Source organism: Perna viridis, chromosome 4 (assembly GCF_037379345.1).
Source record: "Perna viridis isolate PV_CMFRI_1.1 ecotype Kerala chromosome 4, ASM3737934v1, whole genome shotgun sequence".
Taxonomy (NCBI): Eukaryota; Metazoa; Mollusca; class Bivalvia; order Mytilida; family Mytilidae; genus Perna; species Perna viridis.
The window spans coordinates 30,480,431-30,507,124 of record NC_142448.1 but is presented as its reverse complement, the minus strand read 5'-3'; the positions used below and the strand labels follow the sequence as shown (position 1 = coordinate 30,507,124).

The window sequence follows — 26,694 nt, the reverse complement described above, 5'->3', positions numbered from 1 at the left end:
AAAACATAATAAACGGACTTCGGTGACCCTTTTGAAAAAAATAAGGCCTTACAGTAAATAAAAAACACAAAATATTGTATAGGTAGAACGGTACTATTTCTCATTATTTTAGGTTGGCCTTTTTTGTACCCTACTTAAGTAAATACTTTAAGACACTTTGATCGGAAAATTGTGCTGATAACCAAAATGTTTTATTAATTCCAGCTGGAATTATTAGCTCCGTCATTGCTTTAAAGGTGTGAATTTTTCAATAGTTTCAGTATGGTCGCCTATGGGAAATAAATAGTACCGTTCTACCTATAATCACGTACACGTCGTCTAATGTAGAATACGCGTCAATTCAGCGACTTTAGAAATGCATAAATTATGTCACGTGGTGCGTGTTCATCGAATGAAAGCGCTGAATATGGCGGGTATATGGTTACCTGAGACCATAAAAATATGGGTAAAACGCCATTATCGTCCTAATACATTCAAGATAAATAGGGCTGGCCATTGATATGTTGCATCATTTTAAATATAGAAATATCATTGATTTTGTAACCAACGGCTTGCTTGATTGTCAAAAGAGGAAGGTAGTGATGTTAGTTACTGCTGGTCTACTTCAATTCTTCAAAGAAATCGCTTTATTCTTAGACATTAAACAGAAAAAATAACGACATATAAATATATTGCATATAACGACACGAACGATTCACGTGGAATTGTCATGAGTTATGTATCTGAGGGCAATTTTGACTATTTTTCCAATATCTTCAACGTTCAAACTCATGTCATTCTTCGAATGAATATCTTTTATTGCTGAGATGATTTTCACTTCAACTATTTTCTGAAAAAAAAGAAACGAAGGCAAATCTATCAAATGATAAATGTGAAGGTAATAATCTATTGAAGGGAACATTTTATATTTTTTTATATTTTATTATGTTTTATTTTATAATTAAATCCATCAAAACTGATAAAAACATTTTTGCATTCTTCACGATAAACACAACAATTAAACAACCGTACTGACAATTGTCTATTTCATATTAAGTATCACTACCATCTGTATTTGGAATTTTTCATTGCGTTTTCACCTCTATTTCATATACTTTATACATCGTGTGAAACATCTTCGAGAAGACAATTTGTAGCAACGTTTTAGAAAATGTACAATTTCTCCAATTTATATTTTTCTAACGTTCATACCGAGCACGAGATAAGCAATCCACGGAGTGCTATCAGAAATTAGTATTCATCTTGTATGTTCATGTTTTGCTTTACTGGGTGTATACTTTCGTGCATTGGTATCGGTATTTGTTGGTTGCTCTGACTTTGTTTGTTTGTTTGTGTTTTTGTGTTTTGTTTTTTTTTTTTGTTTTTTCTTTTTTTTTTGTTAAACAGTACGTGATTTATTTCATCCTTGAAAAGTTCTTCATAAGTCAATTACATTTTTTCTTAAATACACTATCACTGAGTTGGTATTAAGCTGCTGACTGAAGACAAAACCTTTGATATTAAGATATGCTACTGCTTTCACAATTTTGTGGACAATAAAGAAACATTCTCTTGGGTTCAGCTTCCTCGTTCCTAGTAAATCTTTCAGTGTCTGGTGTTTCCATGACAACTCATCTCGTCTGAACAGAATCATTGAGCAAATCTTCATTTCCCGTTTTGTTTCTTTTAAAATAAATCAAATATTGCAGTTTGCACTTTCTTTTTTTTTCTCTTTCAATTTGAGCAAAATCTTAATACAGAAAAAAATATTTCATCTAAAATTGCAGTAAAATCAGTACCACTCTTTGTAGGAATTGTGATACATCCTAAAAAGGCTGTACATTTATGTTTTTGTTATTAAATTGTTTTATAGGTTTATATGATGAAACATATAATTGTTCATCCCAATCTGTCTTCTCTTAGTTGATAATCCACATTAAAATTACAACAGTTACTATTGTATTTTACTGTCATTTACAGAGTTATCTCCCTTAATTTTGAATTCTACAGTACATTCTATATATTTTTCTATCTCCTAAGAGCATGGGTTATATGAAGAGTTGATTTCTGTTAACTATAACATTTTAAACGAAATATAAAAAATAAAGATATGTAGCTGGAATGCTACTTAAGTATTCATGTCATAATTTAGGAAATAGAAAATAAGAAATGGACTCCATACGCAAAATTATATTAGTTACATGGTGCCTTTGCGCAAAGGTATTTGAGTCGATTCAATGTCAGAGTTACCTAATCTGTAACATAAAAAATCCAGGTTTTTTTTCTTTCGGCAAAAATATTTTTTCAAGATGATAATTGTGAAATGTAATATTTTAAAATTGATTTATTACCAATGTTCGGCAGTTAGCTGCATTTTCAAAAAACAAAACACCATCTTTTTCGTAATATTCAAATATACCGATTCAGAAACTGCATGGCATTCTGGGATTGCTATCGTTTATGACGTTCATGGGAGGTCAAAACGTAATTTATACTACGACAGCGCAAGTTATTTAGGACGGAATTTGATATTTGAATTGATAGGTTTGGTTTGTAATGATTAAATATTGTCAATATTTATAATTCGCTGGTTTATACTATCATGGACTTTTAAAATAAAGAAAAACAATAATAAAAAAGCATACCCGCCTGTCTTTTCTGTTTTTTTCGAGAGTTGTATGTTATTCTCTTGGTTATTGCCTTCACAAGATTTGCTTTCTGAAAATGTACATAATATCATATAGTAGAAAGTAAAACATGTTATATAATTGTAAGTTTCTCTACACCAAATGTCTAACAATAAAATCCTCAAATGATAATGGCATTGTGAAATATGTGTTAACTATCAAATAATGATTCTACCAACACCTTAAAAGACTAAAAGACATTTATGATATTTTTATGACACTTTGAAAAAGTTTATGTTATTACAAGCGATATTAACATAGTACTATTTTAATTGATAGCAAAATATATGAACACATTGATATAAAAATGCTGATATATTGCAATATATAACTTTGCAATACTATGAAACGCTATTATTACAGAAAACTAAGCAAATGTGGAAAACTGAAAATTGTTGAGCAAAAAAAAAACATTAATTATTATGCCGTTTATTTCATTGCTCATTGTCTGCCATTATGCGCATTTATAGTTAAAGTTTTAACAACCATTTGTGGCAAGGAATATTTTAAATTACGGTCATCTTTGAAATAAAGGTATCTCCGTGGACTAGTATTTAGCTATGGTGAATGTTTATCGTTATTTTTAGTTTTGAACAACTATTGTTGACCTAAAATTTCTATTTTATATCAAAAGTCTAAAACTGTCCAATTATGTTTCAAAATCTCGGATTTCTATCTTAGCTAACAAGGCCTTTTGAAAAATTAAGCAAATCTTATTTTGTTGATCCTATTTCCAAGAACGTACATGTACAAAGTCTTACCTTATTTAAAAGACCAGAAAACGTGTAGAGCAAAGGGTTTAAGGCAGCGTTTACTGGTACCACAAACACAGCCACCCACGAGTACACTTCTGATGGGAAAACGTGGCCCTGCAATGCCAAAATCCGTGAAAAAACGCACATTGATACATACAAATTTAATATAAGGGTTATCTATGTGATACACGAACCATACTGGTCAGAAATAAAAACCACAGAAAGCAGTTTTATATCTTTTTGTGTTTGTTTACAGTTCTATTGTATTATTAGTATTAGTATAATGAAACAAATATCTTTGGAAATCAGGTTTTGATCATAAATTTTAAGTTTGAAGAAGACATATTTCTAACATCATATGAACTCAGAAACTATTTACTGAATAAAATCGTCATATAAAAAAGTTTTCTATTACCAGTGTTAATGTCAAACCTTCATTTATATTACCATTTTTGTTGTTGTTGTATATGTGCACAGGTTATATACATAGCTCAAATAAATAAAAACAAAAAATAGAAACCATATGCTTATGGTGAATTTTTAGTTTGACATTTGTTCAAATCAATGATTTCATTATTTCAAATAAGTCATTATATTTCCTGTTTAAAATAGAGCAAAAGCACATGGTTCATGAATGTATCAATATCAAAAAAGATATTTTTTAACATTGGACACCCCTACAAAAAATATGGACGTAATAACTGAACATTTTGCATGAAGGGTAGTAGGAAACTTTTTCAATTCTTGATGATTATTCTTGGGTAAAGGCTTCTCGCAGTTCGTATGATATGGAAAAAATGTGTATGCCATTTTTTGTTCATTTGGTTTTAGAAGTGTTTATCTGCGCCAAAATGTGCAATGTCCGAAACCTTTGTCTGCACAAAAAAGTACAATGTCTAATATGTTTGTCTGCCACAACATGTAAAATGTCCATATACTTTTGTCTGCCCAGAAACGTACAATGTGCAATACTTTTGTCTACTCTGAAATGTACAATGTCCAATACTTTTCCCTACAACAAAACGGACAATGTCCAAAATGTTTATCCGCCCAGGAACGTACAATGTACAAAACGTTTGTGTGCCCCAAAAATGCAATGTCTAACACTTTCATACAATGTCCAATACGTTTGTGTGCCTAAAAAAATACAATGTCAAATACGTTGGTCTACCCCAAAATGTACAATATCGGCTTCTGTCATGGCGGAAATTCTAACGTTATTACGTCTAATCAGGTTATATAGAAAAAGATACACAATCACACAACAACCAATGGCAACAGCAAAGTTTTTACATCACTTGTTCATATCACATCGTCCATAGTGAGATATCGAAAATATCTTGTCATCCAAGAAGTAGATAAAACGACCGAATCATAAAGAAGATGTTTTACAACATGCTGGACTATCGATGATGCCAGTTTATGATGCAAAATTATTTTGAAAACATTGTATACTTTTTATTTGTTCTGTGCCAAAAATTGATATTTTTAATCGACTTACCCATAACTCCAATTGGAAACCAGCACAGGAAGTCTGACAACACAATAAGAAATAACCTTCTTGCTATAGCAATATCTTGGTCAGCTCTCTTAGTCATTATTCTTTTGTCACTTGTAGCTGCAGAGTATATTCCTATCTGACTAAATACAATGACACAAAAAGCAAATGAGTTGTAGAAAATGAAGATTGCGGCTGAATATTCCCATCCCTGAATTTTACTCCTGGTAAACGGAAGAGCTAAGCACACTGCGGTACCCGAATAAAAATTTTCTGAGAAATATTCTGTAAAGATAAGAGGAATTACGCTCAAAAATAGAACGATCAACCAGCATACTAGACACGATATTTTAGCTCCGATGAGAGTTATACGTCTGGTTCCGAATGGAAACTTAATCGTTATGAAACACTCTATAGTTATTAGCATGATGAAAGTAACAGACGCTTCTGATGACACCATTGAAAGAACCCCAGCAATATTGCAAAACGCGCTTTTCCTCCACTTTGAGTCATGCAAAATGTATTCCCCTTTGAAATATACATCAGCTATAGCAATGATAATGAGATAAATGCTCATTATGAAATCTGAAATACTTAAATTTAGAATGTAAAACCCATGTATTTTCCGCAGTAACTGCTGCTGCCAAATCAATCGGTAAAATATCACCCCAAGGTTGCCAACTAAAGCGGATAGTCCAATAACCCAAAGACAGATTCTTAATACATTACTCCTCATTAGATCGCTACAAGATGAAAATTCATCCATTCGTGGATAACAGTTTTCTTCCAAAACTGATGCTGGTTTCAAACAACAGAATATGAAAGAATCTGTTTTCAGATTTTCTATTTTACCAAGAGGTGAAAATATGTTCAGCGAGAAAGTTTCGATGATATTGTTTGTCATGTCAATACCCTGTAAAGAGTTTAATCCACCGAATCCATTGTCTTTAACAGTATGAATGTTGTTATTAGATAAATTAAGAAATTGTAGACTTTCTAGGCCAACAAATACATCTTTTTCTATTATTTCTAATCTTGAACCAGTTATATCAAGCCTTTTTATTTGATGCAGTGTTGTAAATGTCATCGGCTCTATAGCGCGTAAAAGAAAATTCCCAACAATGTTTAATGTTTTTAAAGTAATCATGTTGAAAAATGTATTGGTATACAATATTTCAATACGGTTGTAACTCAAGTCCAAATGTAATATATTTGTCATATTCACAAAAGAAAAGGGTGAGATATGTCGTATGCTACAGTTCTGAAAAGTTAGAACTGCAACATATCTGTAATCAGGTATTGAAAATTTGTTCTCCATAAAACTTGAGTGTCGAATGTCCATCTTTCTCACATCTCGATTAACAGAATTGTAAACAGAGTTGACAAGGACATCATGACAAATAAGCACGTTTCCCCTACATGTACAACCGACTGGACATCTGGAACTGTAACAGTCTGTTTCGTCGTCACTCATTGGACAATCTCTTTCTCCGTTACATACTTTATCCATTGTCAAGCACATGGCGGGTCTTTTGCTAGATTTCTGGCATCTATATAATCCTGGGCATTCCATTTTATCTGATTAATATTAAGAATTAAACTGGTCATGTCTATTTGAAAATCAAACTATTCGAGAATGTAATAAATCAATGTATTAAGATCATGTTTTGAAGTTGCAATTTTAAAATCAAACAAAAAACTACCAGCAGATCTCATTATAAAATACACCTCCACAACACACCTGAGAAACCATATGATCAAAATTGGAATCTAAACTAGAAATCGTCAAACACGAAGTTAATGTCTTCCAAGTCTGAAATTTTTCCATATTGCATACCTATGTGGAACTACCTAAAAATATAACATCCTTATAAAGTGGTTGTGATAAATAGTTGTAGAGAAATTTGGAACAAAAATTTTGTATTAAAAAAACAGGAATTTAATGTCGTTAAAGTACGAAATCAAGTTATTTTTACAGCATACCTAAATAAAGCTTGTGTAAATTTATCAAGTAGCTATGGTTAGTATTTGTTTAAAAAGCTGCTACGAAAAGTTTATTAAAATCATATGATCAAAATATAAATAAGGTTAGTTAAACTGGAAGTTAATGTTGCTCCAGTCTGAAATCAAATGCAATAATACGGCATACCTATATATATAGCTTGTATCAAAACATCAAGTAACTGTAATAAGTACTAGTAGTTAAAGAGAAATTGCAAAAAAACGGACGAATGGAAGGTGTTATGGTCAACATAAACGCTTTTAGTGGGGCATATATGTAAGACTCGGATGAATGTCCGGATCCACAAGGTTGTCACAAGATTTCACAAGCATGTCCGATCATATCATAACGTCAATTTTGCCTCTATCAATAATGTTTGTGAAACCGGGCACGTTTGTAAGTCCTACATATATATACTCTGAATACTTTGAACACTGGTAAGTTGTTTACTTGTAGCTTAATTATCAAGATAATGAAGTTGATGTTTGTGGTAATGTGACGTACTATAGGACACGTTTGTGGAACCGGACATGTTTGTGAAACCGGACACGTTTGTGAGTTCTAAATAAATACTCTTTATATTTTGAATACTGGTAAATGACAGAATGAAAAGAAAACATACTAAATACGAAATTGACAAGTTTGCTTTATATCTAAGAGGCTACATAGAAATCCACTTATTTAAACTCAATGACTTTCTCGTTACAGAAATGATCGGTCTTTTCACTCGTCATAAGATAAAAAGTTATCAAGTTACAATGCGGTTTTCATGCTGTGATGTCATAGAATACGACTTTTCTCTACTAGCATATCTTACAATGTACTCACCACAATTTATTTCATCGTTTCCATACTGACAGTGTCGGATTCCATCACAAACCAACTCAGGATGTATACAGTAACTGTTTGGACATTTATAAAACCCTGGTGGACATTTAAAGGTAGCTGAAATTCAAAGCTGAGTTACTCGTTCTAGACATACCTTTTAATCAGTAAGGACGTTAGACTATCACTTATGCAGGAGTAATCAGGGGAGCCATAATGTTGCAAACAAATGGAACAGTTTCGACTTTTTGTCAATAGAAATACTCTGGAGTTTTTTTTTTTTTTTTTTTTTTTTTTTTTCACCAAAGAATCATACTTTTCCTTTATCTTATAAAATGACTTTCAGTTTGTATTTATTCTATGTAAAAGAACTTCTATAAATTTCTTTCATTCTGATTATGCATATTAGCTATGTATATGAATTAGAGACTGTTGAATTATTCACATTAACTTAAATTTGGTGTAAAAGTAAGGATTGTTATATGTTAAAACAAAGCTCAGGAAAAAGATTTATGTTTTCTATTTTTCGATATCATTGAGTGGATAATAATCTAGACATGATTTTTTTTATTCAAATAAACAACTTTTCAGAAGCTATGCTGGTATTTTACCACAGTCTTGAACATGCGACATATCTCTACACGCAACGTAATCCTTATACACAATACAGCGATCTGTGGAGTTGTATATTTTCCCATTCTTGCACATTAGGTAAGTTAATGTTGAATTTCTTGATATTTCTATAATAAAAAATAAACCATGAAACTATTCAAGAGTTACATAATGGTGACTTTTTTTAACTGTATGATTAGTCCTCAAACATTTAGAAGACATTATTTTGTTAGATTGATCATAAGGTTTTGCTTACACAAAGGGAGGAATAGCAATACCAACATAATAAGTAAAGAAACTTCATCATCTGGAACACCAACCAAGCGACAACATATGATTGACAAATTGTACAACGCACAAGAAACTAAAAACGGACCCGGGGCGCTTTGCAAGATATCCTTCATAACACTCATTAAATATTGAGATCGGTAGAGGAGAAAGAATGTAATGGCAAATGGAGATCATTGTTGAAACATTAAATCAGCGATTAATAGAAAAACGGCCGTAAAAATGTAAATGACAACTTTAACCTAGAACCAACATATCCGTGTCACAGTAGTTTTGATATTATTTTAGTTTTTAGTTAGTCTGGGCATTAAAATTTAAACAGACACTTTCTAAAATCTAATTTAGCTACCACAATTGTAAGACTGAACTGTTCTCGATTCAAACACAAACTAAACTTACTAAACCGTAAATACTAGTTTTGTTTCTATGTTTCTATTGTTTTAAGTTGTGAAATAAAATATGGCAGGTTTAACCTGTACTATAAGTTCGATGACTTGATAGATCCTAGTAGACTAGGGACGATTAGTCTGCGGGTCGTGTTGCTTCATATGATCAATATGTTCAATCAATAACAATCCATGTTCAAAGAGAATAATAACATATGTCGTTAACCATTTTTGCTTACATAACTGTTTACATTCGAAACACCTGTATTCCGGGAAGGAATATCACGGCTTCCTCTTTTATTGTTGCTCTATGTTTTTTTTATGTATGTCTGTTTTCCATGTCTAGCTTTTGTCCCTGGATTACATTATTTTGATTACCGCTATAACCTTGGTTCTCTTGATTACTCTTGTATCACATAGTGATTGTACTCAGACCTTCTGTTTATAATCTAAAAGGTCTACCACAATGGTTGATCGGAATCGTAAAAAAGGGTATCATACTTAAAGTAATTCCTAGGGACAATATAATTTTCAACTGAAAAGTATACGGACCTAGCATTATCTGTATCGCAATTTATTATTCATAATCTAGTGGCCATTTCGGCCACACTAAATGCAGAAATTACCCCAAAGAAGATATATCTTCCTTTCAGATTGAAATCAGATTCCCAGTGTTCCAGAGGGTATATCGTGAATTTTTAAAATCTTATCGTTTTCATTAATCGTTGATAACTATAGGAAATATTTATACGAATAGCACTGATTAATTTGAAGCATGATCTTAACGACAAATCACACTTACCAGTTCTGACGTGAGGAATTTCGAGAAATTTTAATGAAATGGTCTTAAATATAAAAACATTGAAATAAGCCTCTGAAAAATATAGGTCACCGTGCTTTTAACAAAGATAAAACAGTTCAAAAATTCGTAAAATCGGGAGTATTTGTCATTTTCCGAATTCAATTCAGACGTCTCTGATCTTGCCAATATTTTTACGAATGACACATGCCTATACCAGTAGATTAGAAATTGTCTGTACTTCATTCATAAAATATTAAAAACAAAATACAACGAGTTTTTAAAAAGAACCTGTTATTGTTTCCCGCCAAAAGAAAAATTAACTTTTGAACCATATTCACAGTAACCTGAAATACTTCTCACGTTAAGATTTTTTCAAACAGGTGGTATGAAAAGGTATCCATTAGCTGATGTTGTAAACTCTTTAAACAGTGGGGCTCACCGATCAAATAAAAAAGTCAATCACATTTGTTTACCATTTCTGCAGAATTTTGTTTGGTTATTGGATGTTTCTGACTCCAAATGTTACGTTGGATGACGTTACGTCATAGTCAGCGACGGAACGTCTTTAGAAGAAATAGAATACTAAAACGGCAATACAAAACTTGACTCTGATGAAATAAGCGGAAGACAAAAAGAATTACGACTGGAGAGAACAGAAAATTGGGCAAAAGGCGTTATATACATAAAACTATTCTGGTTGCACGACTGTGTCTCTTCGCGTGAACATGTTATAATTCGTATTCATATTTTAAGTTACACGTACAACAATGTTTATTTATAATACTTCAATAGCGAATGACTTATCGGGATCTAAAGTTCAACATTTACAAATGTACGTGAAGCGTTTAAAAAGATAGTAGTAATATTTTCACTAACCAATAGGAAGAAAATATCGCACAACAGGCAAGATCTATTATTGTCCCAATATTTTTCGTTTACATTAAAAAATATTTCGGCGCTCTATTCAGAAGAAAAATATTTTCTAAAAAAGGGGGGTCAGAACAGAAAATTTGATCCTAGAATCAAAGAAAATAAATTGGCAGGCCATCCTTTTCGGTAAATATACATCCTGATTGTAAAGCTATATTATTTTTCCAGTGTACCTACTCTGATTCTGCATAGATTTTTGTTTGCAAATGGACGACAATCAATCATGATTTCATACAAAAAAATATCCTCAAATTACAAGGGAGGAGCATTCGCCGGACCCGCCCGTCTGAATCCGCGCCTGATTAGATACTCCGCATGAAACTTTTTCTACATTTTTACCTCAGTAAATGTACTAGCAAATTATGTTTTATTTTCAATAATACGGGACTATCTTTAATATTCCTCATTCCACTACCGTTTGTCAAAAAAGTTATAGATGCAATTAATTTGGCTAACATCCTCCATCACAAAAACGCTACCAACAAATTTCCCCCATATTTCAAAGACAAGTCCATACCAATTATTTCATATTCCTATACTTCAACGATTGCATCCAAAATTTTCAATTATGAAAGGCTATTGCAAAACCTCGAGATTGAGGACTTCAAGGCTCAACCACCTGACTGTTCTTGCAAAAACTCTCCATTCAAATATGGTTCTTCCGGTCACGTCGTTAGGGGAGATTGTCCATCATCGAAAACGAATCTCTGCGTGATATCCTTTCTAAAGGTCCCAAGTACCGTTAACCGCGCTCCATAAATTGGAATTATAACTTATAACTTATAAGTTCTTATGGATGCCGTGGAGGACTACGCAAGACAATGAATAAAACGAGAACAAGACGGCATTGATTCTCTGTCAGAGTGTTTAAAGGCCATGAGATCTTTAATTTTGAAACGAATGCAAGTTTTAAGCAGGTCAGTGAGTGCCAATGCTACATCAGTTTTCAAAGACCCCGATGTAGCAAAATCATTGTCTACTATACATGACAAATATGTAGTCGTACCAGCAGACAAAGCCCAAAACAATATTGTTTTCATCTGCAAAACGTTTTACATCAAATGCTTATTATATATGTAGACGTAGAAAATAATAGCAGTGATAAGACCTATATGCTACCACACTCTCCAAAGAAGAAATTGTGGAAAATATTACATCTGTGCTATCCTCTTTTGGTCTCTCTTCCAAGGACAATGACTGTCATTTACCGTCTATGTACTGGAGTCCTAAACTCCACAAGAATCCATACAAACAACGTTACATAGCTGGATTTGCGAAATGTACCACCAAACCTCTTTCAAAACTTTTAAATTCTATACTCACAGCTGTCAAAGATGGTTTTCACTCGTACCACAGCACTTGTTACTCCTATAGTGGTATTAATTCAATGTGGATCCTGAAAATTCTAGATACAAATATATAGTCCTTGGTAGAGATTCCTCATACTTTGTACGAAATAATTGCAAATCATCTTCCGAATATACAAAAGAAGATGTTTACAAAATGATGGAATTTTTAATCGACAACATATTTGTCCAGTGTGGTGTACGCGTTTTTCAACAAACGGTCGGCATTCCAATGGGAACAAATTTTGTCCCTCTACTTGCTGACCTATTCCTTCACTCTTATGAGGCTGATTTTATAGATGATCTGATCCAATAGAAAGAATATCATTTTTCTAGATCCTTTAATCTCAGTTTCCGCTATATATATGACGTATTATCTTTAAACAATCCTAATTTCGGGGATTTGATACATCGGATCTACCCCAAAGATCTTGAGATAAAGGATACTACAGACACTGTGAGGTCAGTCTCATATCTTGACCTACACGTAGAAATCGATGGTAAAGGAAAACTATTGACCACACTTTACGACAAACGTGATGACCTTTCATTCAGAGTTGTCAACTTCCCTTTCATCTGTGGCAACATCCCTTCAGTACCTGCGTATGGAGTGTTCATATCACAACTCATACGTTATGTCAGAGATTGCCGAGTACGCAGACTTTTTGTATCGCGCTAGAATTCTCACAAATAGGCTTCTGGAGCAGGGTTATGTTGTTAAAAGATTGTAGTCATCACTACAAATGTTTTATGGTCGTCATCATGAACTCGTGCATCGTTACGGTGTACCCATCTGCACCATGAAAACGGATTTGTTCAATGTCTCATAGTTTTCCTTTTCTCTTTTTTTCTACCCCGGACTTCACTGTTTATAAGCAACTCGGCGGGTGTTTCTAGAATAGCAGAGGACGCTTACCCTACCGGTGCACCTGGTCCATGCTTCCAGTTTTTAGTGGAGTCCGAGTTGCTCGTTTGCTTTTGTTATTTTTTATGTATGATTTTAGTTACTTAATGTTCTTTGTTGTGTATGTCGGTTTTCCATGTCTGGACTTTGTCCCTGGATTACATTCTTTTGATTACCCTATAACCTTGGTTCCCTTGATTACTCTTAAATATCTTGTCGGGGTTAGGAAAACTAGCTCACATTCTCCAAGAAAAGGACTTTGTTCTACATCTCTCATCCGATCCTCGCTATAATGTTTGATAATCAAATTGGCATAAACCTCTCTTAAACCATCGGACAATGCTGATTGTCTTTTTTTTTTGAAAGTCTAAGTATTAGTAACATTTGGTATTTGTTTCCTCGGAATCAGTTGTGAAATGGTAGTCGTGAGTTTGTGAAGGACAGACGGACAGACGCCTGGCATTTATGGAAGATTTTCCAAAGCGGCCCTTGAATCTCGACGTCGTATTCCTTCTACGGTCAAAGGGAGATAAATTTCGCGCTAAAAGCAACGTCACAAATTGACGACGATATAATAGTTTGCGCCATACAATGTGCATAAACAGTAGTTTGATTTGTCTTTAACATATGGTAAATGTTAGTTGTTCTGAGGTATTTACCTGACTGACACACAACAGGTCCAATTTCCACTTTATAAAAACTCTCGGAACTAAATGTTTTAGCTCCCAATAAATATGCATTGACGGGTAACTTCGACGTATCGAAGATGGTAATGAAATCGAATAACGGTGTGTTTATGTCTTCTTCTGTCCAATTAAGTCCTCCAACGCAGTTGCAGCTTAAATAAATATATAAAAAAGTAAATAAAAATAATATTATGCAGTGTCATTAGATCAATATGTTACTAGTAATTAAAACATCAAAAAGAAGGGTAACAGTAATATTCAAAATATAAAAGCAATATATAATCACAAATAACGAAACTGGAATTTCCATTAAACTGTTCGAAAAATAAACTATACGATAATCTTTTGTTTTCTTTGATGCAAAGTATATTTACATACATTATGGTATTATTGAAATACCATTTGTATAGTGAGATCATAAATATCAAAACTATAATTTCCTTCAGCGACAATATGGAATAAACAAGTCTTACCGGCCATTGCATACATCGGCATATTTGTTATAAACATCCGTTTTAATGCTGTCTTGAAAGTAACATATCATTTCTATATTTTGTCTGCATCTATATTCTCCACTTTCAGCTATTATGTTTGTTATATCAGGAAATTGAAAAGTTCTCATGGTTGATTGTCTATTTCCAATTGCTGATGTGACTTCTCCTATTTTGTTGTAGTAAATAAATGTTGAAATTGTCACACTGTCATCGTATTCCGCAAATTGACAGAAAACTTCGATGGATTCTGTATAAAATAAACGTTAAGCCATCACTATGAAAAAATAATAATAAACCGCAAATTTTATGTAATGAAAAAGAATATGCATAAGAGGACAAGTCAACAATTAACATACATTTGTAAGCATTGTTTAGCTTTTAATCCGACAACTAGATTAACGATTGTTTGGATTATTGTTGATGAGAAAAGGACCAGACTAACGTCTTTAATTTATTTATTTTAGAATGACACAATTTGACTATAACTTTTCTCTTATTTTTAAATAAATTTTGTACAAAGACAGTTGGTCAATGATTGTTTGAACAGTAAACATTAAATGCCTGTTCACCTGAATTCCAATACCATTATTGGACAAGAAAATTAATTGTTGCAACCACCAAATGTATGGGACGGACAAACATTTTGTGTATTTTGATACGTTTATGCCAACAAAATATCATCCCAGTAACAAATGCTAGTCTAATCACAAATCTAATGTGGTATTTTATCCTTTTTTTATTTATCTTATTTTATTTCATTTTATTTTATTATAAATTAATTTGAGATAAATACTGTAATCTGAGTGGTTAAAATAATTCTGTTATATCTCAATGAATAAAAAAATATTGACACGCCCCTATTCAGTTAAATTCAGAGCTACTTTTCTCGGTTTAAAGATAAAAATATGTTTTAAAAATAATTTATAAGAATTGGCTATGTTAAACATTTTGTCTATTGAAAAAATAACATAAATTTTCCATGTGCATATTTTGTTTATTGCACTTCGCGCAATAAACAATATGCACATGGAAAATTTATGTTATTTTTCAATAGACATTTTTTATTATTTCAAATTCTTAAGTATTGCAACTACCTAAACATATAAATATTCCAAGGGTATGATATACATATATATTGATTTATAAAATTTACATTACATAAGGCTGTAGCATACCGACAACTTAATACTGTTGTCAATTTCCATATTTGAAGTGAAAAAACTGTGCTACTATTCATCATTTATCAAGTAGAATTGTTGTTCTGGATAAACGATGTCGAATAAGGCTAAAAACCACTAATTCCACTTCCCATAGGCTTCTATGCTAATTTCACAATATTCAATGGCTTCTCTGGACTTTACCTTAACTTTAACCTGCAGAGGACTATATATCAGCATGATTCTACATATGTCAGCTCACAATCCTCAGAATGGCATGTGGGGTTAGCAGACTTGCAGTGCAGTACTGGTCACCGGAAGTGAAGGGTCTATAAATAGCATGGGAAATCCCAGTGTTTTCACAAGATAGCGGTATATTTAAAAATCATTATGGAGATTAGGTTTCACATCACAAGAAGCAAAATGCACCTATCAAATGTACAGAAATGTTTTTCCTTTCAGAAACTGTTTAAATATTTTTAATAAGATGAGAACTTTTTTCACAGCACTATGAGGAACAGGGGTAATTTCTGCGTAGGACTATTTTTGCGTACGTTCCAAATGCTCATTGGTTGAATTGGTGGTCTGTAACCTAAAGGGTCACTTTTTGTCTTAGAAAAAATAAATAACTATACAGGTATCTTCCTACACACATACTGAATGCATTTGCAAAGTTTCAGTGAAATGTGACAAGCACTTTTTTAAATATTTGATTTTTAAATATAGGGTAACCAAGTTGCGCGAGCAAAAAAGTGACAATATTCTACCATACTTAAATGCATTAAATATTTGCAAAGAACTTTTTCTGACTTTTCAAATAAAAAAAATCAATCACAACTTGTTTTTTAACAATATTAATAAAGAGATAGATTTAAAAGTAATCATTTTCTGAGAAATTGGTCTATTTTTAAAAATTTATTTCTGACATGCCTCCCCCTTTTTCTTGATCACATGTCAAAAATCCTAAATCTTTAAATTTTCACAAAAGGTGATATATTTGGCTTTAAATTTGTAAATACAGTGTTTTCACATTAAAACATGACCAGTAAAGGGCACCTAAAGCAAAAAAAGTACTCAATAATGGATTTTCCATGTTGCCATAGGGGAATGCTTATATGACCTTAACCGCAGTAATGAAAGTGAGTTTTTCCTCATTTCTAACCTAATTTTTGCTCAGATCTACACAAAACTTGATTTCAAGTGCTTATTACCACCATATTTAGGTAAATATAGCCCTCAAAGTTTAATATTTGATATTTTTATTAAATTTTCTACACTTTTTACAAGATAGGACATAAAAATCAGCCAAAAAGACCAATTTTCCATAATTTGGACCTATAACTTAAAAAATGCATATTTTGAAGGATTTTTGTAGTGTATTCCTCTCATGGCAAAGTTAACAAGATCTTCAAGTAGTTTAAAGCTATTTCAAGAAACTTTTCATTTTGCCATGGCTTCAGCTTAAGGCTAAAAACCACTAATTCCACTTCCCATAGGCTTCTATGCTAATTTCACAATATTCAATGGCTTCTCTGGACTTTACCTTAACTTTAACCTGCAGAGGACTATATATCAGCATGATTCTACATATGTCAGCTCACAATCCTCAGAATGGCATGTGGGGTTAGCAGACTTGCAGTGCAGTACTGGTCACCGGAAGTGAAGGGTCTATAAATAGCATGGGAAATCCCAGTGTTTTCACAAGATAGCGGTATATTTAAAAATCATTATGGAGATTAGGTTTCACATCACAAGAAGCAAAATGCACCTATAAAATGTACAGAAATGTTTTTCCTTTCAGAAACTGTTTAAATATTTTTAATAAGATGAGAACTTTTTTCACAGCACTATGAGGAACAGGGGTAATTTCTGCGTAGGACTATTTTTGCGTACGTTCCAAATGCTCATTGGTTGAATTGGTGGTCTGTAACCATAATAGGGTAAAGGTTAATAAACCGTTCCATACTTTTAATCTTCTATCGCAATAATAGCAGGGATGTTGTATATGACAGATAAAACATGCTAATGGTATTTACATTGTAGTAATAAGAGCAACCGCGACGGCTGTAAAATGATTAACAAATCAAACTGAAAAAAATAACATATGCCAAATTGGATTGGAATTAATAGAACTTAATAGCCGTTTGGTTATCTTAGTGCTTATGTATTTGCATTGTTATCCAAAAATCTAAATATTTATTGTAAGAATGACTTTCGATATTCTTGGCTTTTATCTTTTTATTACAGCCGTTAAAGTGGCATTTAGTAAGATTGAGGTTTTTCCAGTTTCCTTGAAAATTGTATAAATGGCGTCTGATCTTTTCATTAAAAAAATTAAAACACTGGAACATTTATTTGATAAAGTGGACATGAAAACATGAACCTTTAGTCTCCCTCGATAGTATCGTGTATTATGAAAGCTTATTTGTGTCGAATAAAACGATAGAAAAAATATATAAGTAGTACATTTAGTCCACATGGACTATTAGTAAATGGATCGTAGCCACAAAAAAAGTAATTCGTGTCCACTTATTGGTATTTTGGTGGCCACAGACTAGTATATCGATCGTAACCACGTATTAGTATATAGTGGCCATAAAATAGTGTATTTATATACTAACACATGGCCTAGATTTCCTTATTCGTGGCCTTTATATAGTATCTCGGTGTCACGATATACCCATTCGTGGCCACGATTTACTAATTCGTGACCTCGATATACTAATACATGGCCTAGATTTACTTATTCGTGGCAACGATATGCTACTTCATGGCTAAAATATACTAATTCTCGGCGACGATACAATAATTCATAATTGATTTTATTTTCAATTTTAGTAGCATGACTAAACTGTGCTGGTCTTTTTCAGTATGATTCAAAATGGACAAACGTTTATCGCATTAGAAGTACGTTTTGTTACAGTCTAAACAAAATTAGTATCTTGTAAAATATCATAAACACCAAATACTGAATTTTATGGTGAATGTGACGCATTTATCGTTTATTTTTAGAAGTTAATAATGTAAATATTCCTTTATATTTTTTTTTAATTTTATTTGCCTTATTACCTCCCGAATCAAAGTTTATTGTGTACATTCCACTCTTTCTAGCTCCTAGTTTCCACCACTCTTCACATGATCTATGACCTCTCGAGTTTCCACAGTTCTCTTCATCTTCAATCAACCATAAACAATCAAGCATTCCGTCACATACTTGACGTTTGTATAAACAGTACATATCATCACCACACGTCAACATATTATCTGGACAAGGATCTAAAGGTGAATAACACAACGTATCAATATCTTTCTGATTCCATTATTTTTCAATCACAAATGTATTAATTGCTTGGTAGAAATATATGCTTGACTGAACCTTATAGAAATATATTGCTAGCTTATGTGCCTAAACTAAACAAATACTTCAATTTTAACAAGAATCATTCATTAACTTTTTTAAAATATAATACCAAATTGTACACTTTATGACAAAAGAAGGACCTTTTCAAATAGACTATTTATTCATCGTTAATATTTTATCATTGGTTTAAGTTTAGTAAATAAGTTCTTCATCCAAGTATAAATTATGGATATAGAAAATCATTAATGTCGTTAAAACGCGTGTTCAAATTATATGAATATGTAGACAATTTACCACAACGGTACTCATCATCATCACATTGGTTTATACTATCACATCTTTGATTTTTTGGTATACATTTTGAGTTAAAACATTGATATTCATCATCACTGCAAACAGGATAATCTGTCGTAAAAAGAAAAAACATGATATAGATAAGCAATTATCAAATAAAACTAACAGGTATGTGTACTTACAGTTTGTAGTGACATTAGTGTGCTAAGTGTCTACACGAATCGATCAATTTTATTAAAATGTAATTTTCTTTAGGGTATTCCAAAACAATTTAGTCCTTGTCCTATGATAATACATAACCAATCTTAGAAAGGATATCCCAATATAGAGGGAGATCTCTTATGACATTTCATCAATAACAATTATATATCCTCACATACCTTAGTGTTAAGTAATATCGAAGTCGAGCATAACCTATCACATTTTTAAGTGTTACGTTAAGTCAATGTTAGGTGTTTGAAATCCATTATAACTTCTTTTGAATCACAAATCAAAATATCAGGCGTTGGAGTATATAACAAATGTATGTCCCTAGAAATTTCATCGTAACTTCGTAATAGGCGATTGGAAGGTGAAATTGACTAATAGACAATTAGATGACCGATCACATCATTACAAGGTGACACTGACCAATCGACAGACAACTAGATGAACGGTCACATTAATACAAAAAGACAAAAAGATACTGACCAATCGACTGACAATTAGAGGAAATTTCACACAATTACAAGATAAAACTGACAAATCGACAGACAATTAGATGAACGGTCACATAATCACAAATGGAAACTGACAAATCGACTAACAATTAGCGGAAATGTCACATAATTACCAAAAAAAAAAATGACTGACAAATCGACAGACAATTAGAGGAACGGCCATGAAATTACAAGGTAAAACTGGCAAATGGGCAGACAGTTGGAGGCACTGTCATGTTTTTACAAGGCGAAACTGGCAAATTGAAAGACAAGAAAAGGAGTAGTCACATTGTTAGAGGATACCGTCTACATTTAAAGCGAGATTTTAATCATTTTCCTTGGATGAGTGTCACATTTAAGATATTGAAGTTGGTGGCATCTGCTAAAGACACAAAAGCTAAAAATATTAACGCACGCACATTTCTATGACGTCATCAAAAAGTGCGATAAGTTATGCCACTCAATATTGTTGAATTTTCAGTAAGATATGCCTGAATAAAATAAAATTTATCTTAATATGACTACTCACTACATCCTTTCTCGTCAGAATGATCTTCACAATGTGGTATATGATCACAAAAGTGTGTCCAGTGAATACATCTGCCATCATCACACCGGAATTGATAGCTGCTGCATTCACCGAGAGTCGCTAAAACAAAATGACACTATTTTCAGATGAATGATGATTTCAATTTTTTATATCATAGTCAACAGCAAATGAAGGCAGAAAAGTTTTGTTTTACTTCTAAGAAGTCGATTCAAACGTTTCGGATAGATATTTCAATTCATATTTAATTGGCGATAATTCTGTTTTAAAGCCACTTATGTAACCAAAGCTGTAGAGTATTAGGAAAATATAAACTTGCTCCTTGGGTATGGACACCATTTCCATACCAAAAAAATGAGGCCAGAAAGTGATCAAAAAGTACAAATTTGACAAAATATATGATTTGTGTAAACTTTAAAGAATTATTTTGTAATATAATTCAATAGTAAACAGAAGTCTTTATGTTTTCTCATTTGTTAAAGATTCAACTCTCCAAAATTACAATTAAATCTTTCAACACTTTATGATTAATGTTCAGTCATATTTTAGTCCCTTTTATCGCCCCTTACGTCATATTAAACTACTCCTTTGTTTCAGTATAAACAAGGAAAATAGGGGTTTCAAAAACAATCAAACTTCTAGTTTCGTCTGAAATGTGTATGAAGTGAAAATTTCAAATTTATAATTACTTACATAAGAGAGAGTAATCAAGGGAACCAAGATTCTAGCAGAAATCAAAAGATTTTAATCCAGGGTCAATGGCCAGACAGATACACACAAATAACGTAAAACAACAAACTTAACATATACAAAGTAACAAAAGTAAATGTGTAATTCGGACTCCACTTATGACTTTGGAGCATGAACCAGGTGCCTCGGTAGGGTAAGCGTCATCTGCTTTTCTAGAAACAACCACCGAGATGCTAATAAAAATTCAAGCCCAGAGTAGACAAAATAGGAAAGAAAAACTTTAATAAAATATATAATACAAAAATAAGGGTTGAATATCGTCAACATAAAGATTGTTGTCGATTTCCTTAGAGTAACAGTTTTCGACTTCTTAATATTCACACCCATAATGAACAAGGAAATGAATTAACTTCGGTTTTAGAAATCAAATTCACACAGTTGTGCAAAGGTGTGAACACAAGAAAATGTATATTCAGCCTAGGTATAAAAAAGATGATATTATTGCTAAACAATTAAAAGGTATGTTACACTATGTTCTACATATTTTACGTGTAATCTAACTTCATGACCTTAAAATGTCAACCTTATTAAGTATGTCCAATTCAGTAAAAGATCTTTGGTTGATTGGAATAAAAGTGTAATTTTAATGGATATTTGACTCAAACATTCACTGACAAAACAAATAGTCCACATGACATACAGATGATTTTTTTTCACTTTAATTTTCATCTAACGTTTCGACCAGAAATTACCCTGAATTTACCCTGAAAGTGTGGTATCTGAATATATGAATAATTAATGTGTCTCATAATGGGGTAAATAAACAAAATTTCGGAATGTTTTATACGGAGATTTTGGCTGGACCTCCGACCTTTTTCGGTGGAACCTTGTTTTGGTAATAGGGCAATTCCTTTTGTCATAGCGAATTACATCAAACAGTGATGTAAACTCCCAAGAAATCAAGCGTTGTGCTTGTTATATAAAAACATTTACGACGGAAATTTCATAAAGGCCATGAACTGAGATGATATGCAAAATAAGAAAACATAAAATTTTAAGATATATCATACACAATGAATAAATATTGTTCGATCTAATGAATAACCTATTCCGATAGTGTAAGAAAAATAATTTGGTTCTTCGAATTAAAAGGCTTTCCTTTATATATATTTAATGTATGCTAAAGCCATATTTTCGTCCTTTCTTGTGAGATTATATCATACCTAAACTTTCTAATAGAAAGAATGATAAATTACTGACGCACCAATTATTTTTTGGTTACTTGTATGGGCATTTTCGAATTATCAAACCGTTACCTTTTATCTAATTTTGCTGGTATTTAATTAGTATGCTACATGTATTGGACCAGGATAAGGAATTATAAAGCAATTATTAATTTCAAAAAAAATTAATTAATTTTCAGTTGGTTACCTGACTCAGAGTTACAAAGGGATATATATAGAAACCGATGTATTTGGAGGAAAGGGGGCATAATTTTTTTAGGAAATATGGGCATGAAAAATTGTGAGGAACTCTCTCTATCTTGATATGGTAGTTTCGTGCTGATACACGTGCCGACGTGGAAAATACAATGTCATAATGTCCCATTATCTATCAGCATTAATAACTACTGAAAAACAAAAATAACAAATTTATAAATATAAATGTATATTTACGACAGTTTTTTTCATCAGATCCGTCTGCACAATCTTTCCTTGAGTCACAAATGACAAGTGCTGATACCTTGTCACCATTATCACATAAATAAAATGAAAATGAATTTGAATTATTCGAAATTTTTGGTGCTGTCTCTGATAACTTCCAAGGCGTTTTCATTGTACCTGAAACAAGCAAAAACAGTTTCGACCGATTTCTTTTTGAAGAACGATATTCTTAAAATGGTTACTCATTATACGTTTTTAAGGTTATAAATATCTAAACAAAACCTACCAATATTTTTTCATAATTCATAATAAGAATAATGAGTTAAAAACATCTATATATTTAATATCTTAAATAGATGGCTTTGCTGGCCATTTGGTTGAATATACTGAATAATTTTGTTTCAATGTCCTGCTGAAAAGTTTGTTTTAAAACAATACCATTCACACATATAAAACAAAGTTAATTGTATCCATCGCATTAGCTTAGTGAAAAAAAATCTGTAAACTTAGCTTTGCATCATACACAGTGAATGGTTATTGCCGTGAATCATTGCAAAACTTAATATCCTTTTATAATAGCTTTAAGTCACGTTACGAATATTTTAAATTAATTATCTTCATTTAAAACATGCCCCGATCCTTTTCGATATCTTTAAGACCGGCTTTATTTTCATTAATGCCTTCTTGTAATAAAAAAATAACATGTGTTCGGCATTGAATATCTCTTTCTGCTAAAAAGATAACAAAAACAGATTTATCCAAAAGCACTAAATGAAGCGATGTTATTCATTTATATAATTTAAAGTCTTTATTGTTGGTTTCACTTTCCGTCGTTTGCTTTAAGTTTGATTTACCTTGAGCATTTTAATTTTAACTAATTGTTTTATAACGAGTTGACTTTCAATACGAAAAGTAATCTACTAACCAGTGTTTTTTATATTAAAATCTTCTTCACATATGTACAAATGGGCAACATTAAAAACACACGATACATCATGCCAGTTTTTAAGATTGTGTGCATTTTCAATAACTATCATTGTGCATTCTTCGTCTAATAAATTTTCTGGCTGTGCAAATTCATATGACGAACCTTCAAACCTGAAAGCAAAGGAAATCAAGGGGGGTAATCAAAATGAACAATCAGATGTATAGGTAGGGTAAGTGTCTTCTGATTACTTGTATTATGCAATTCCATTCATTTAAATATCGTTCGACATTTCCGGTTTACTTATATAAACACTGACATTTGAGCTGGTATATATTTTCATTCGTAAATATGCTTTTATATGTAAACTTGATAGTTTCATTTTCAAAATTTTCAATTTCATACATTTTTTGAACACATTCAAATGTGTTCTGCATTGCAACTTTTATTTTACACTTTTTTATCAAGTTGTTAAGATCACTTATCCCGAAGTGAAAGGATGGATGATTGTAGTATAAGTCATATGATCATAGTTTTTGGGTTAAGCTATTTAGGAAAGTCCTTTACAAAGGAGCATGGGTGCAGATTTTAGAAAACACTTTATTCAAGTTAAATGTCTTCATATTGAAGTATTTAAGGGTTGAACGTTTCATGTTTGATATTTCATTTAACTTCATGTGTTTCTCTTATTTTCTTTTTATAATATTTTAGATGCACAGTGATCGATAAAGATTTTGACTTGAATGTACTGATTCACTCTAAAAGTTTCGGGAGTACGTACCCGACACAGACTTGTGAAATCTTTTAATACATTTCATGCTAGAACCATTTGAGAAGAAAAATAGATGTGTCAGTTTGTTCGTGCTTTGGAGATATAAACATTTAATATTTGGGGGAGGATTTGTCTACATTTTCCATAGGTTTTGTCTTAGTGGGTTTATCTATTAAAACCTATGACAAAATAACAAGGATTTCATAAAAAAAAAACTTAAGATAACATTTAATGTGTGTGTGTTTAATGAAATAGTTAAAAGAAATGTGGGGGTTACTGGACAAAAGAAATTATGCAATGAAATGGATAAAACCACAGGAGTTGAAACATTTGACAAAATCGCTAAACATGAACAGCGAACATCCTTAAGAGCATTTTGATACTACTAATTATAATAATTATAATACCATGCTGCGTATGTCATGGCTTCTCCATTAATCCATTCGTGATCTGTAAAATGTCTTGTAAAACGTCTTTTTAAAAGACCTAAAATATACCATTTTTATTCTATCAAAATAATGCAAAATGACAAATGTATTAGTCGATAATTATAGAGACCAAAGCAAGACTTTCAGCAAATGTATGAAATGTTGGCGAATAAATCAGTTAGCTCAGAGAGGAGAGTTGGTCTTTCCTTAGAAATGTTGTAAAAGGCTGTCGAAAGTGATAAGGAATCCTCACCTTGATAAGGTCTTAAAGTTTTATAAATAAATTATGTATACTAGATTTAAAAATCAGATTATACATATATAACGTAGAAAAACAAAATTATCAAATTGTTGAGCGATTGCTTTTCCATTTGTTTTGTTTGTTTGTTTTGCTTTTGTTTTGTTTTGTTTTTTTTTTTCTTTTTTGGTTTATTATTTTTTTCTTTTCATCTTTTTGATGTTTTTTTACGCATTTCAGTTTGTGGTAAGACATGGAAACAAGATAAGGCAATTATATAACATTGTAGAATTTCTTTTGAATACATATTTGATGCAAGACAAAAACTGTCGAACCTGCTAATAATTAAATCATTATTACCTATATGGGCTTTATTGTTAGCGCTAAATGTTCCTGATTTAGTTATTTCTGATATCAAAATTGACATTACAAACTTCATTTCCTTCTCACTAGATATGGATACAAGACGGCTATTTATTTGTTCACACTTTTTTTGTGCGTCGCTATTCCTCAATTGTTTGGAACCATTGCCGATCAAATAACAACTATTTTCAAACCCATACCAGCCATTTGGACAATCTTAAAAAATAAACATTGTCATTAAATGTAAAGTGTGTAATTATCTTTAAAAGTAAAATAACAATATAAATGTATTTTTGTTAGAAAAAAACTGTTGGCAAGTTGGAAGACTAAAGGTAAATATTTGATTATAAATTCATTGAAGCATACTTCTTATGCAACTGTATGTGATTGTTGGATATTAAACTAACATAAATATCTAAGTAATATAAAAGAACGACAAAAATATTTGCATCGCAAACTTGACTGTTTTTATTTCGTTTCGGAATTCTTCAGACCTTCTCTGCTGACTATATCTTCATCGTATCAATTTGATCCGATGGAGCAATATCATCATCACATTCTGGGATATATATTCATTCAAAATCAATTAAAGGAGGTCACAAATGATTTTGGTTTGTGTCATGTCTCCTTTACTCCATTAATACAAAGTTTTCTGTGAGTTTCAAACAAAAGTGAACAGTAATACTTGGTTTTACCTTCAGTTGCAGTTGAGTTAAATGCAATTTCCTTAGCTTCGTAACGCCCAAAAAATCCATTACCGAAAATCACACTGTCTAAAATTCTAAATTCTATTTCCATGCTATGCCAGCTCGATTTAAGGCAAAAATGTGGCATTGTACTTTTGTCAAAACGCCCAAGTGACCCTTTGCGTTTTCCTTCCAAATCCATATCAAACACCTCAATAAAAGATACCATGTTAAAATAATTAGGAATATCAAGATCAAGGACATAAAGTTCAATATATTGTCCAGACTGCACTTCAATTTTCCAAGTATTTGAGTCTGATGTTGTATATTGCGATGGATACAAATACGATGCCAGATAGGCGGACTGTACAGTGCAAGAAGTATAAATATTACCATCTATACCACATCCAGGGTAATCTGTATAAACGGAAATATGAATGTTGTATTTACGATAGCATTTCATGTTGTATTGTTTATTGATATAGCAGATATCTATTCATCTTCGAAAGCACCATGTTTTTTTTCAAAGGAAGTTTAAAAATTATCACGAATTATATACTAATTTTATCTGTTCATGATTTAGAAGTCAGTTTTTTTATATGTGAAAACATTTTACATGATAAATAATATGAATTTTAAATATGTTTCAACGAATAAGCGCGATATTTGAAAATTAA

At 31.8% G+C, this 26,694-nt stretch overlaps 2 protein-coding genes across 2 annotated transcripts; both read right to left on the bottom strand.

Moving 5' to 3' along the window:
* Positions 1–628: 628 nt before the first annotated feature.
* On the bottom strand, positions 629–3,551 carry LOC148619706 (uncharacterized). The gene is made up of 4 exons (XM_088579914.1): positions 3,428–3,551; positions 2,625–2,697; positions 1,433–1,662; positions 629–829 (listed from the first exon to the last, which is right to left on the bottom strand). Exons 3-4 carry the CDS (start codon positions 1,646–1,648, stop codon positions 695–697), a joined length of 351 nt encoding a protein of 116 aa, XP_088436040.1. The 5' UTR covers positions 1,649–1,662; positions 2,625–2,697; positions 3,428–3,551; the 3' UTR covers positions 629–694.
* Positions 3,552–4,399: 848 nt separating this feature from the next.
* LOC148619705 (uncharacterized) lies at positions 4,400–26,692 on the bottom strand. The gene is made up of 14 exons (XM_088577051.1): positions 26,027–26,692; positions 25,329–25,547; positions 24,710–24,788; positions 23,531–23,703; positions 22,618–22,782; positions 20,234–20,353; positions 19,007–19,117; positions 18,421–18,627; positions 14,174–14,441; positions 13,674–13,852; positions 8,358–8,486; positions 7,750–7,866; positions 4,923–6,497; positions 4,400–4,404 (listed from the first exon to the last, which is right to left on the bottom strand). Exons 1-14 carry the CDS (start codon positions 26,478–26,480, stop codon positions 4,400–4,402), a joined length of 3,801 nt encoding a protein of 1,266 aa, XP_088433177.1. The 5' UTR covers positions 26,481–26,692.
* Positions 26,693–26,694: the final 2 nt, after the last annotated feature.

Coding starts and splice junctions, on each gene's coding strand:
- LOC148619706 (XM_088579914.1), bottom strand. CDS start 1,648: ATGAAGATTTGCTCAATGATTCTGTTCAGACGAGATGAGTTGTCATGG. Junction 830..1,432: donor TAGTGTATTTAAGAAAAAAT/GTAATTGACTTA, acceptor CTTTTTTTTCAG/AAAATAGTTGAAGTGAAAAT.
- LOC148619705 (XM_088577051.1), bottom strand. CDS start 26,480: ATGAAATGCTATCGTAAATACAACATTCATATTTCCGTTTATACAGAT. Junction 22,783..23,530: donor TTTTAATATAAAAAACACTG/GTTAGTAGATTA, acceptor TGCTTGTTTCAG/GTACAATGAAAACGCCTTGG. Junction 18,628..19,006: donor TGATGATGAGTACCGTTGTG/GTAAATTGTCTA, acceptor ATTCACCTTTAG/ATCCTTGTCCAGATAATATG.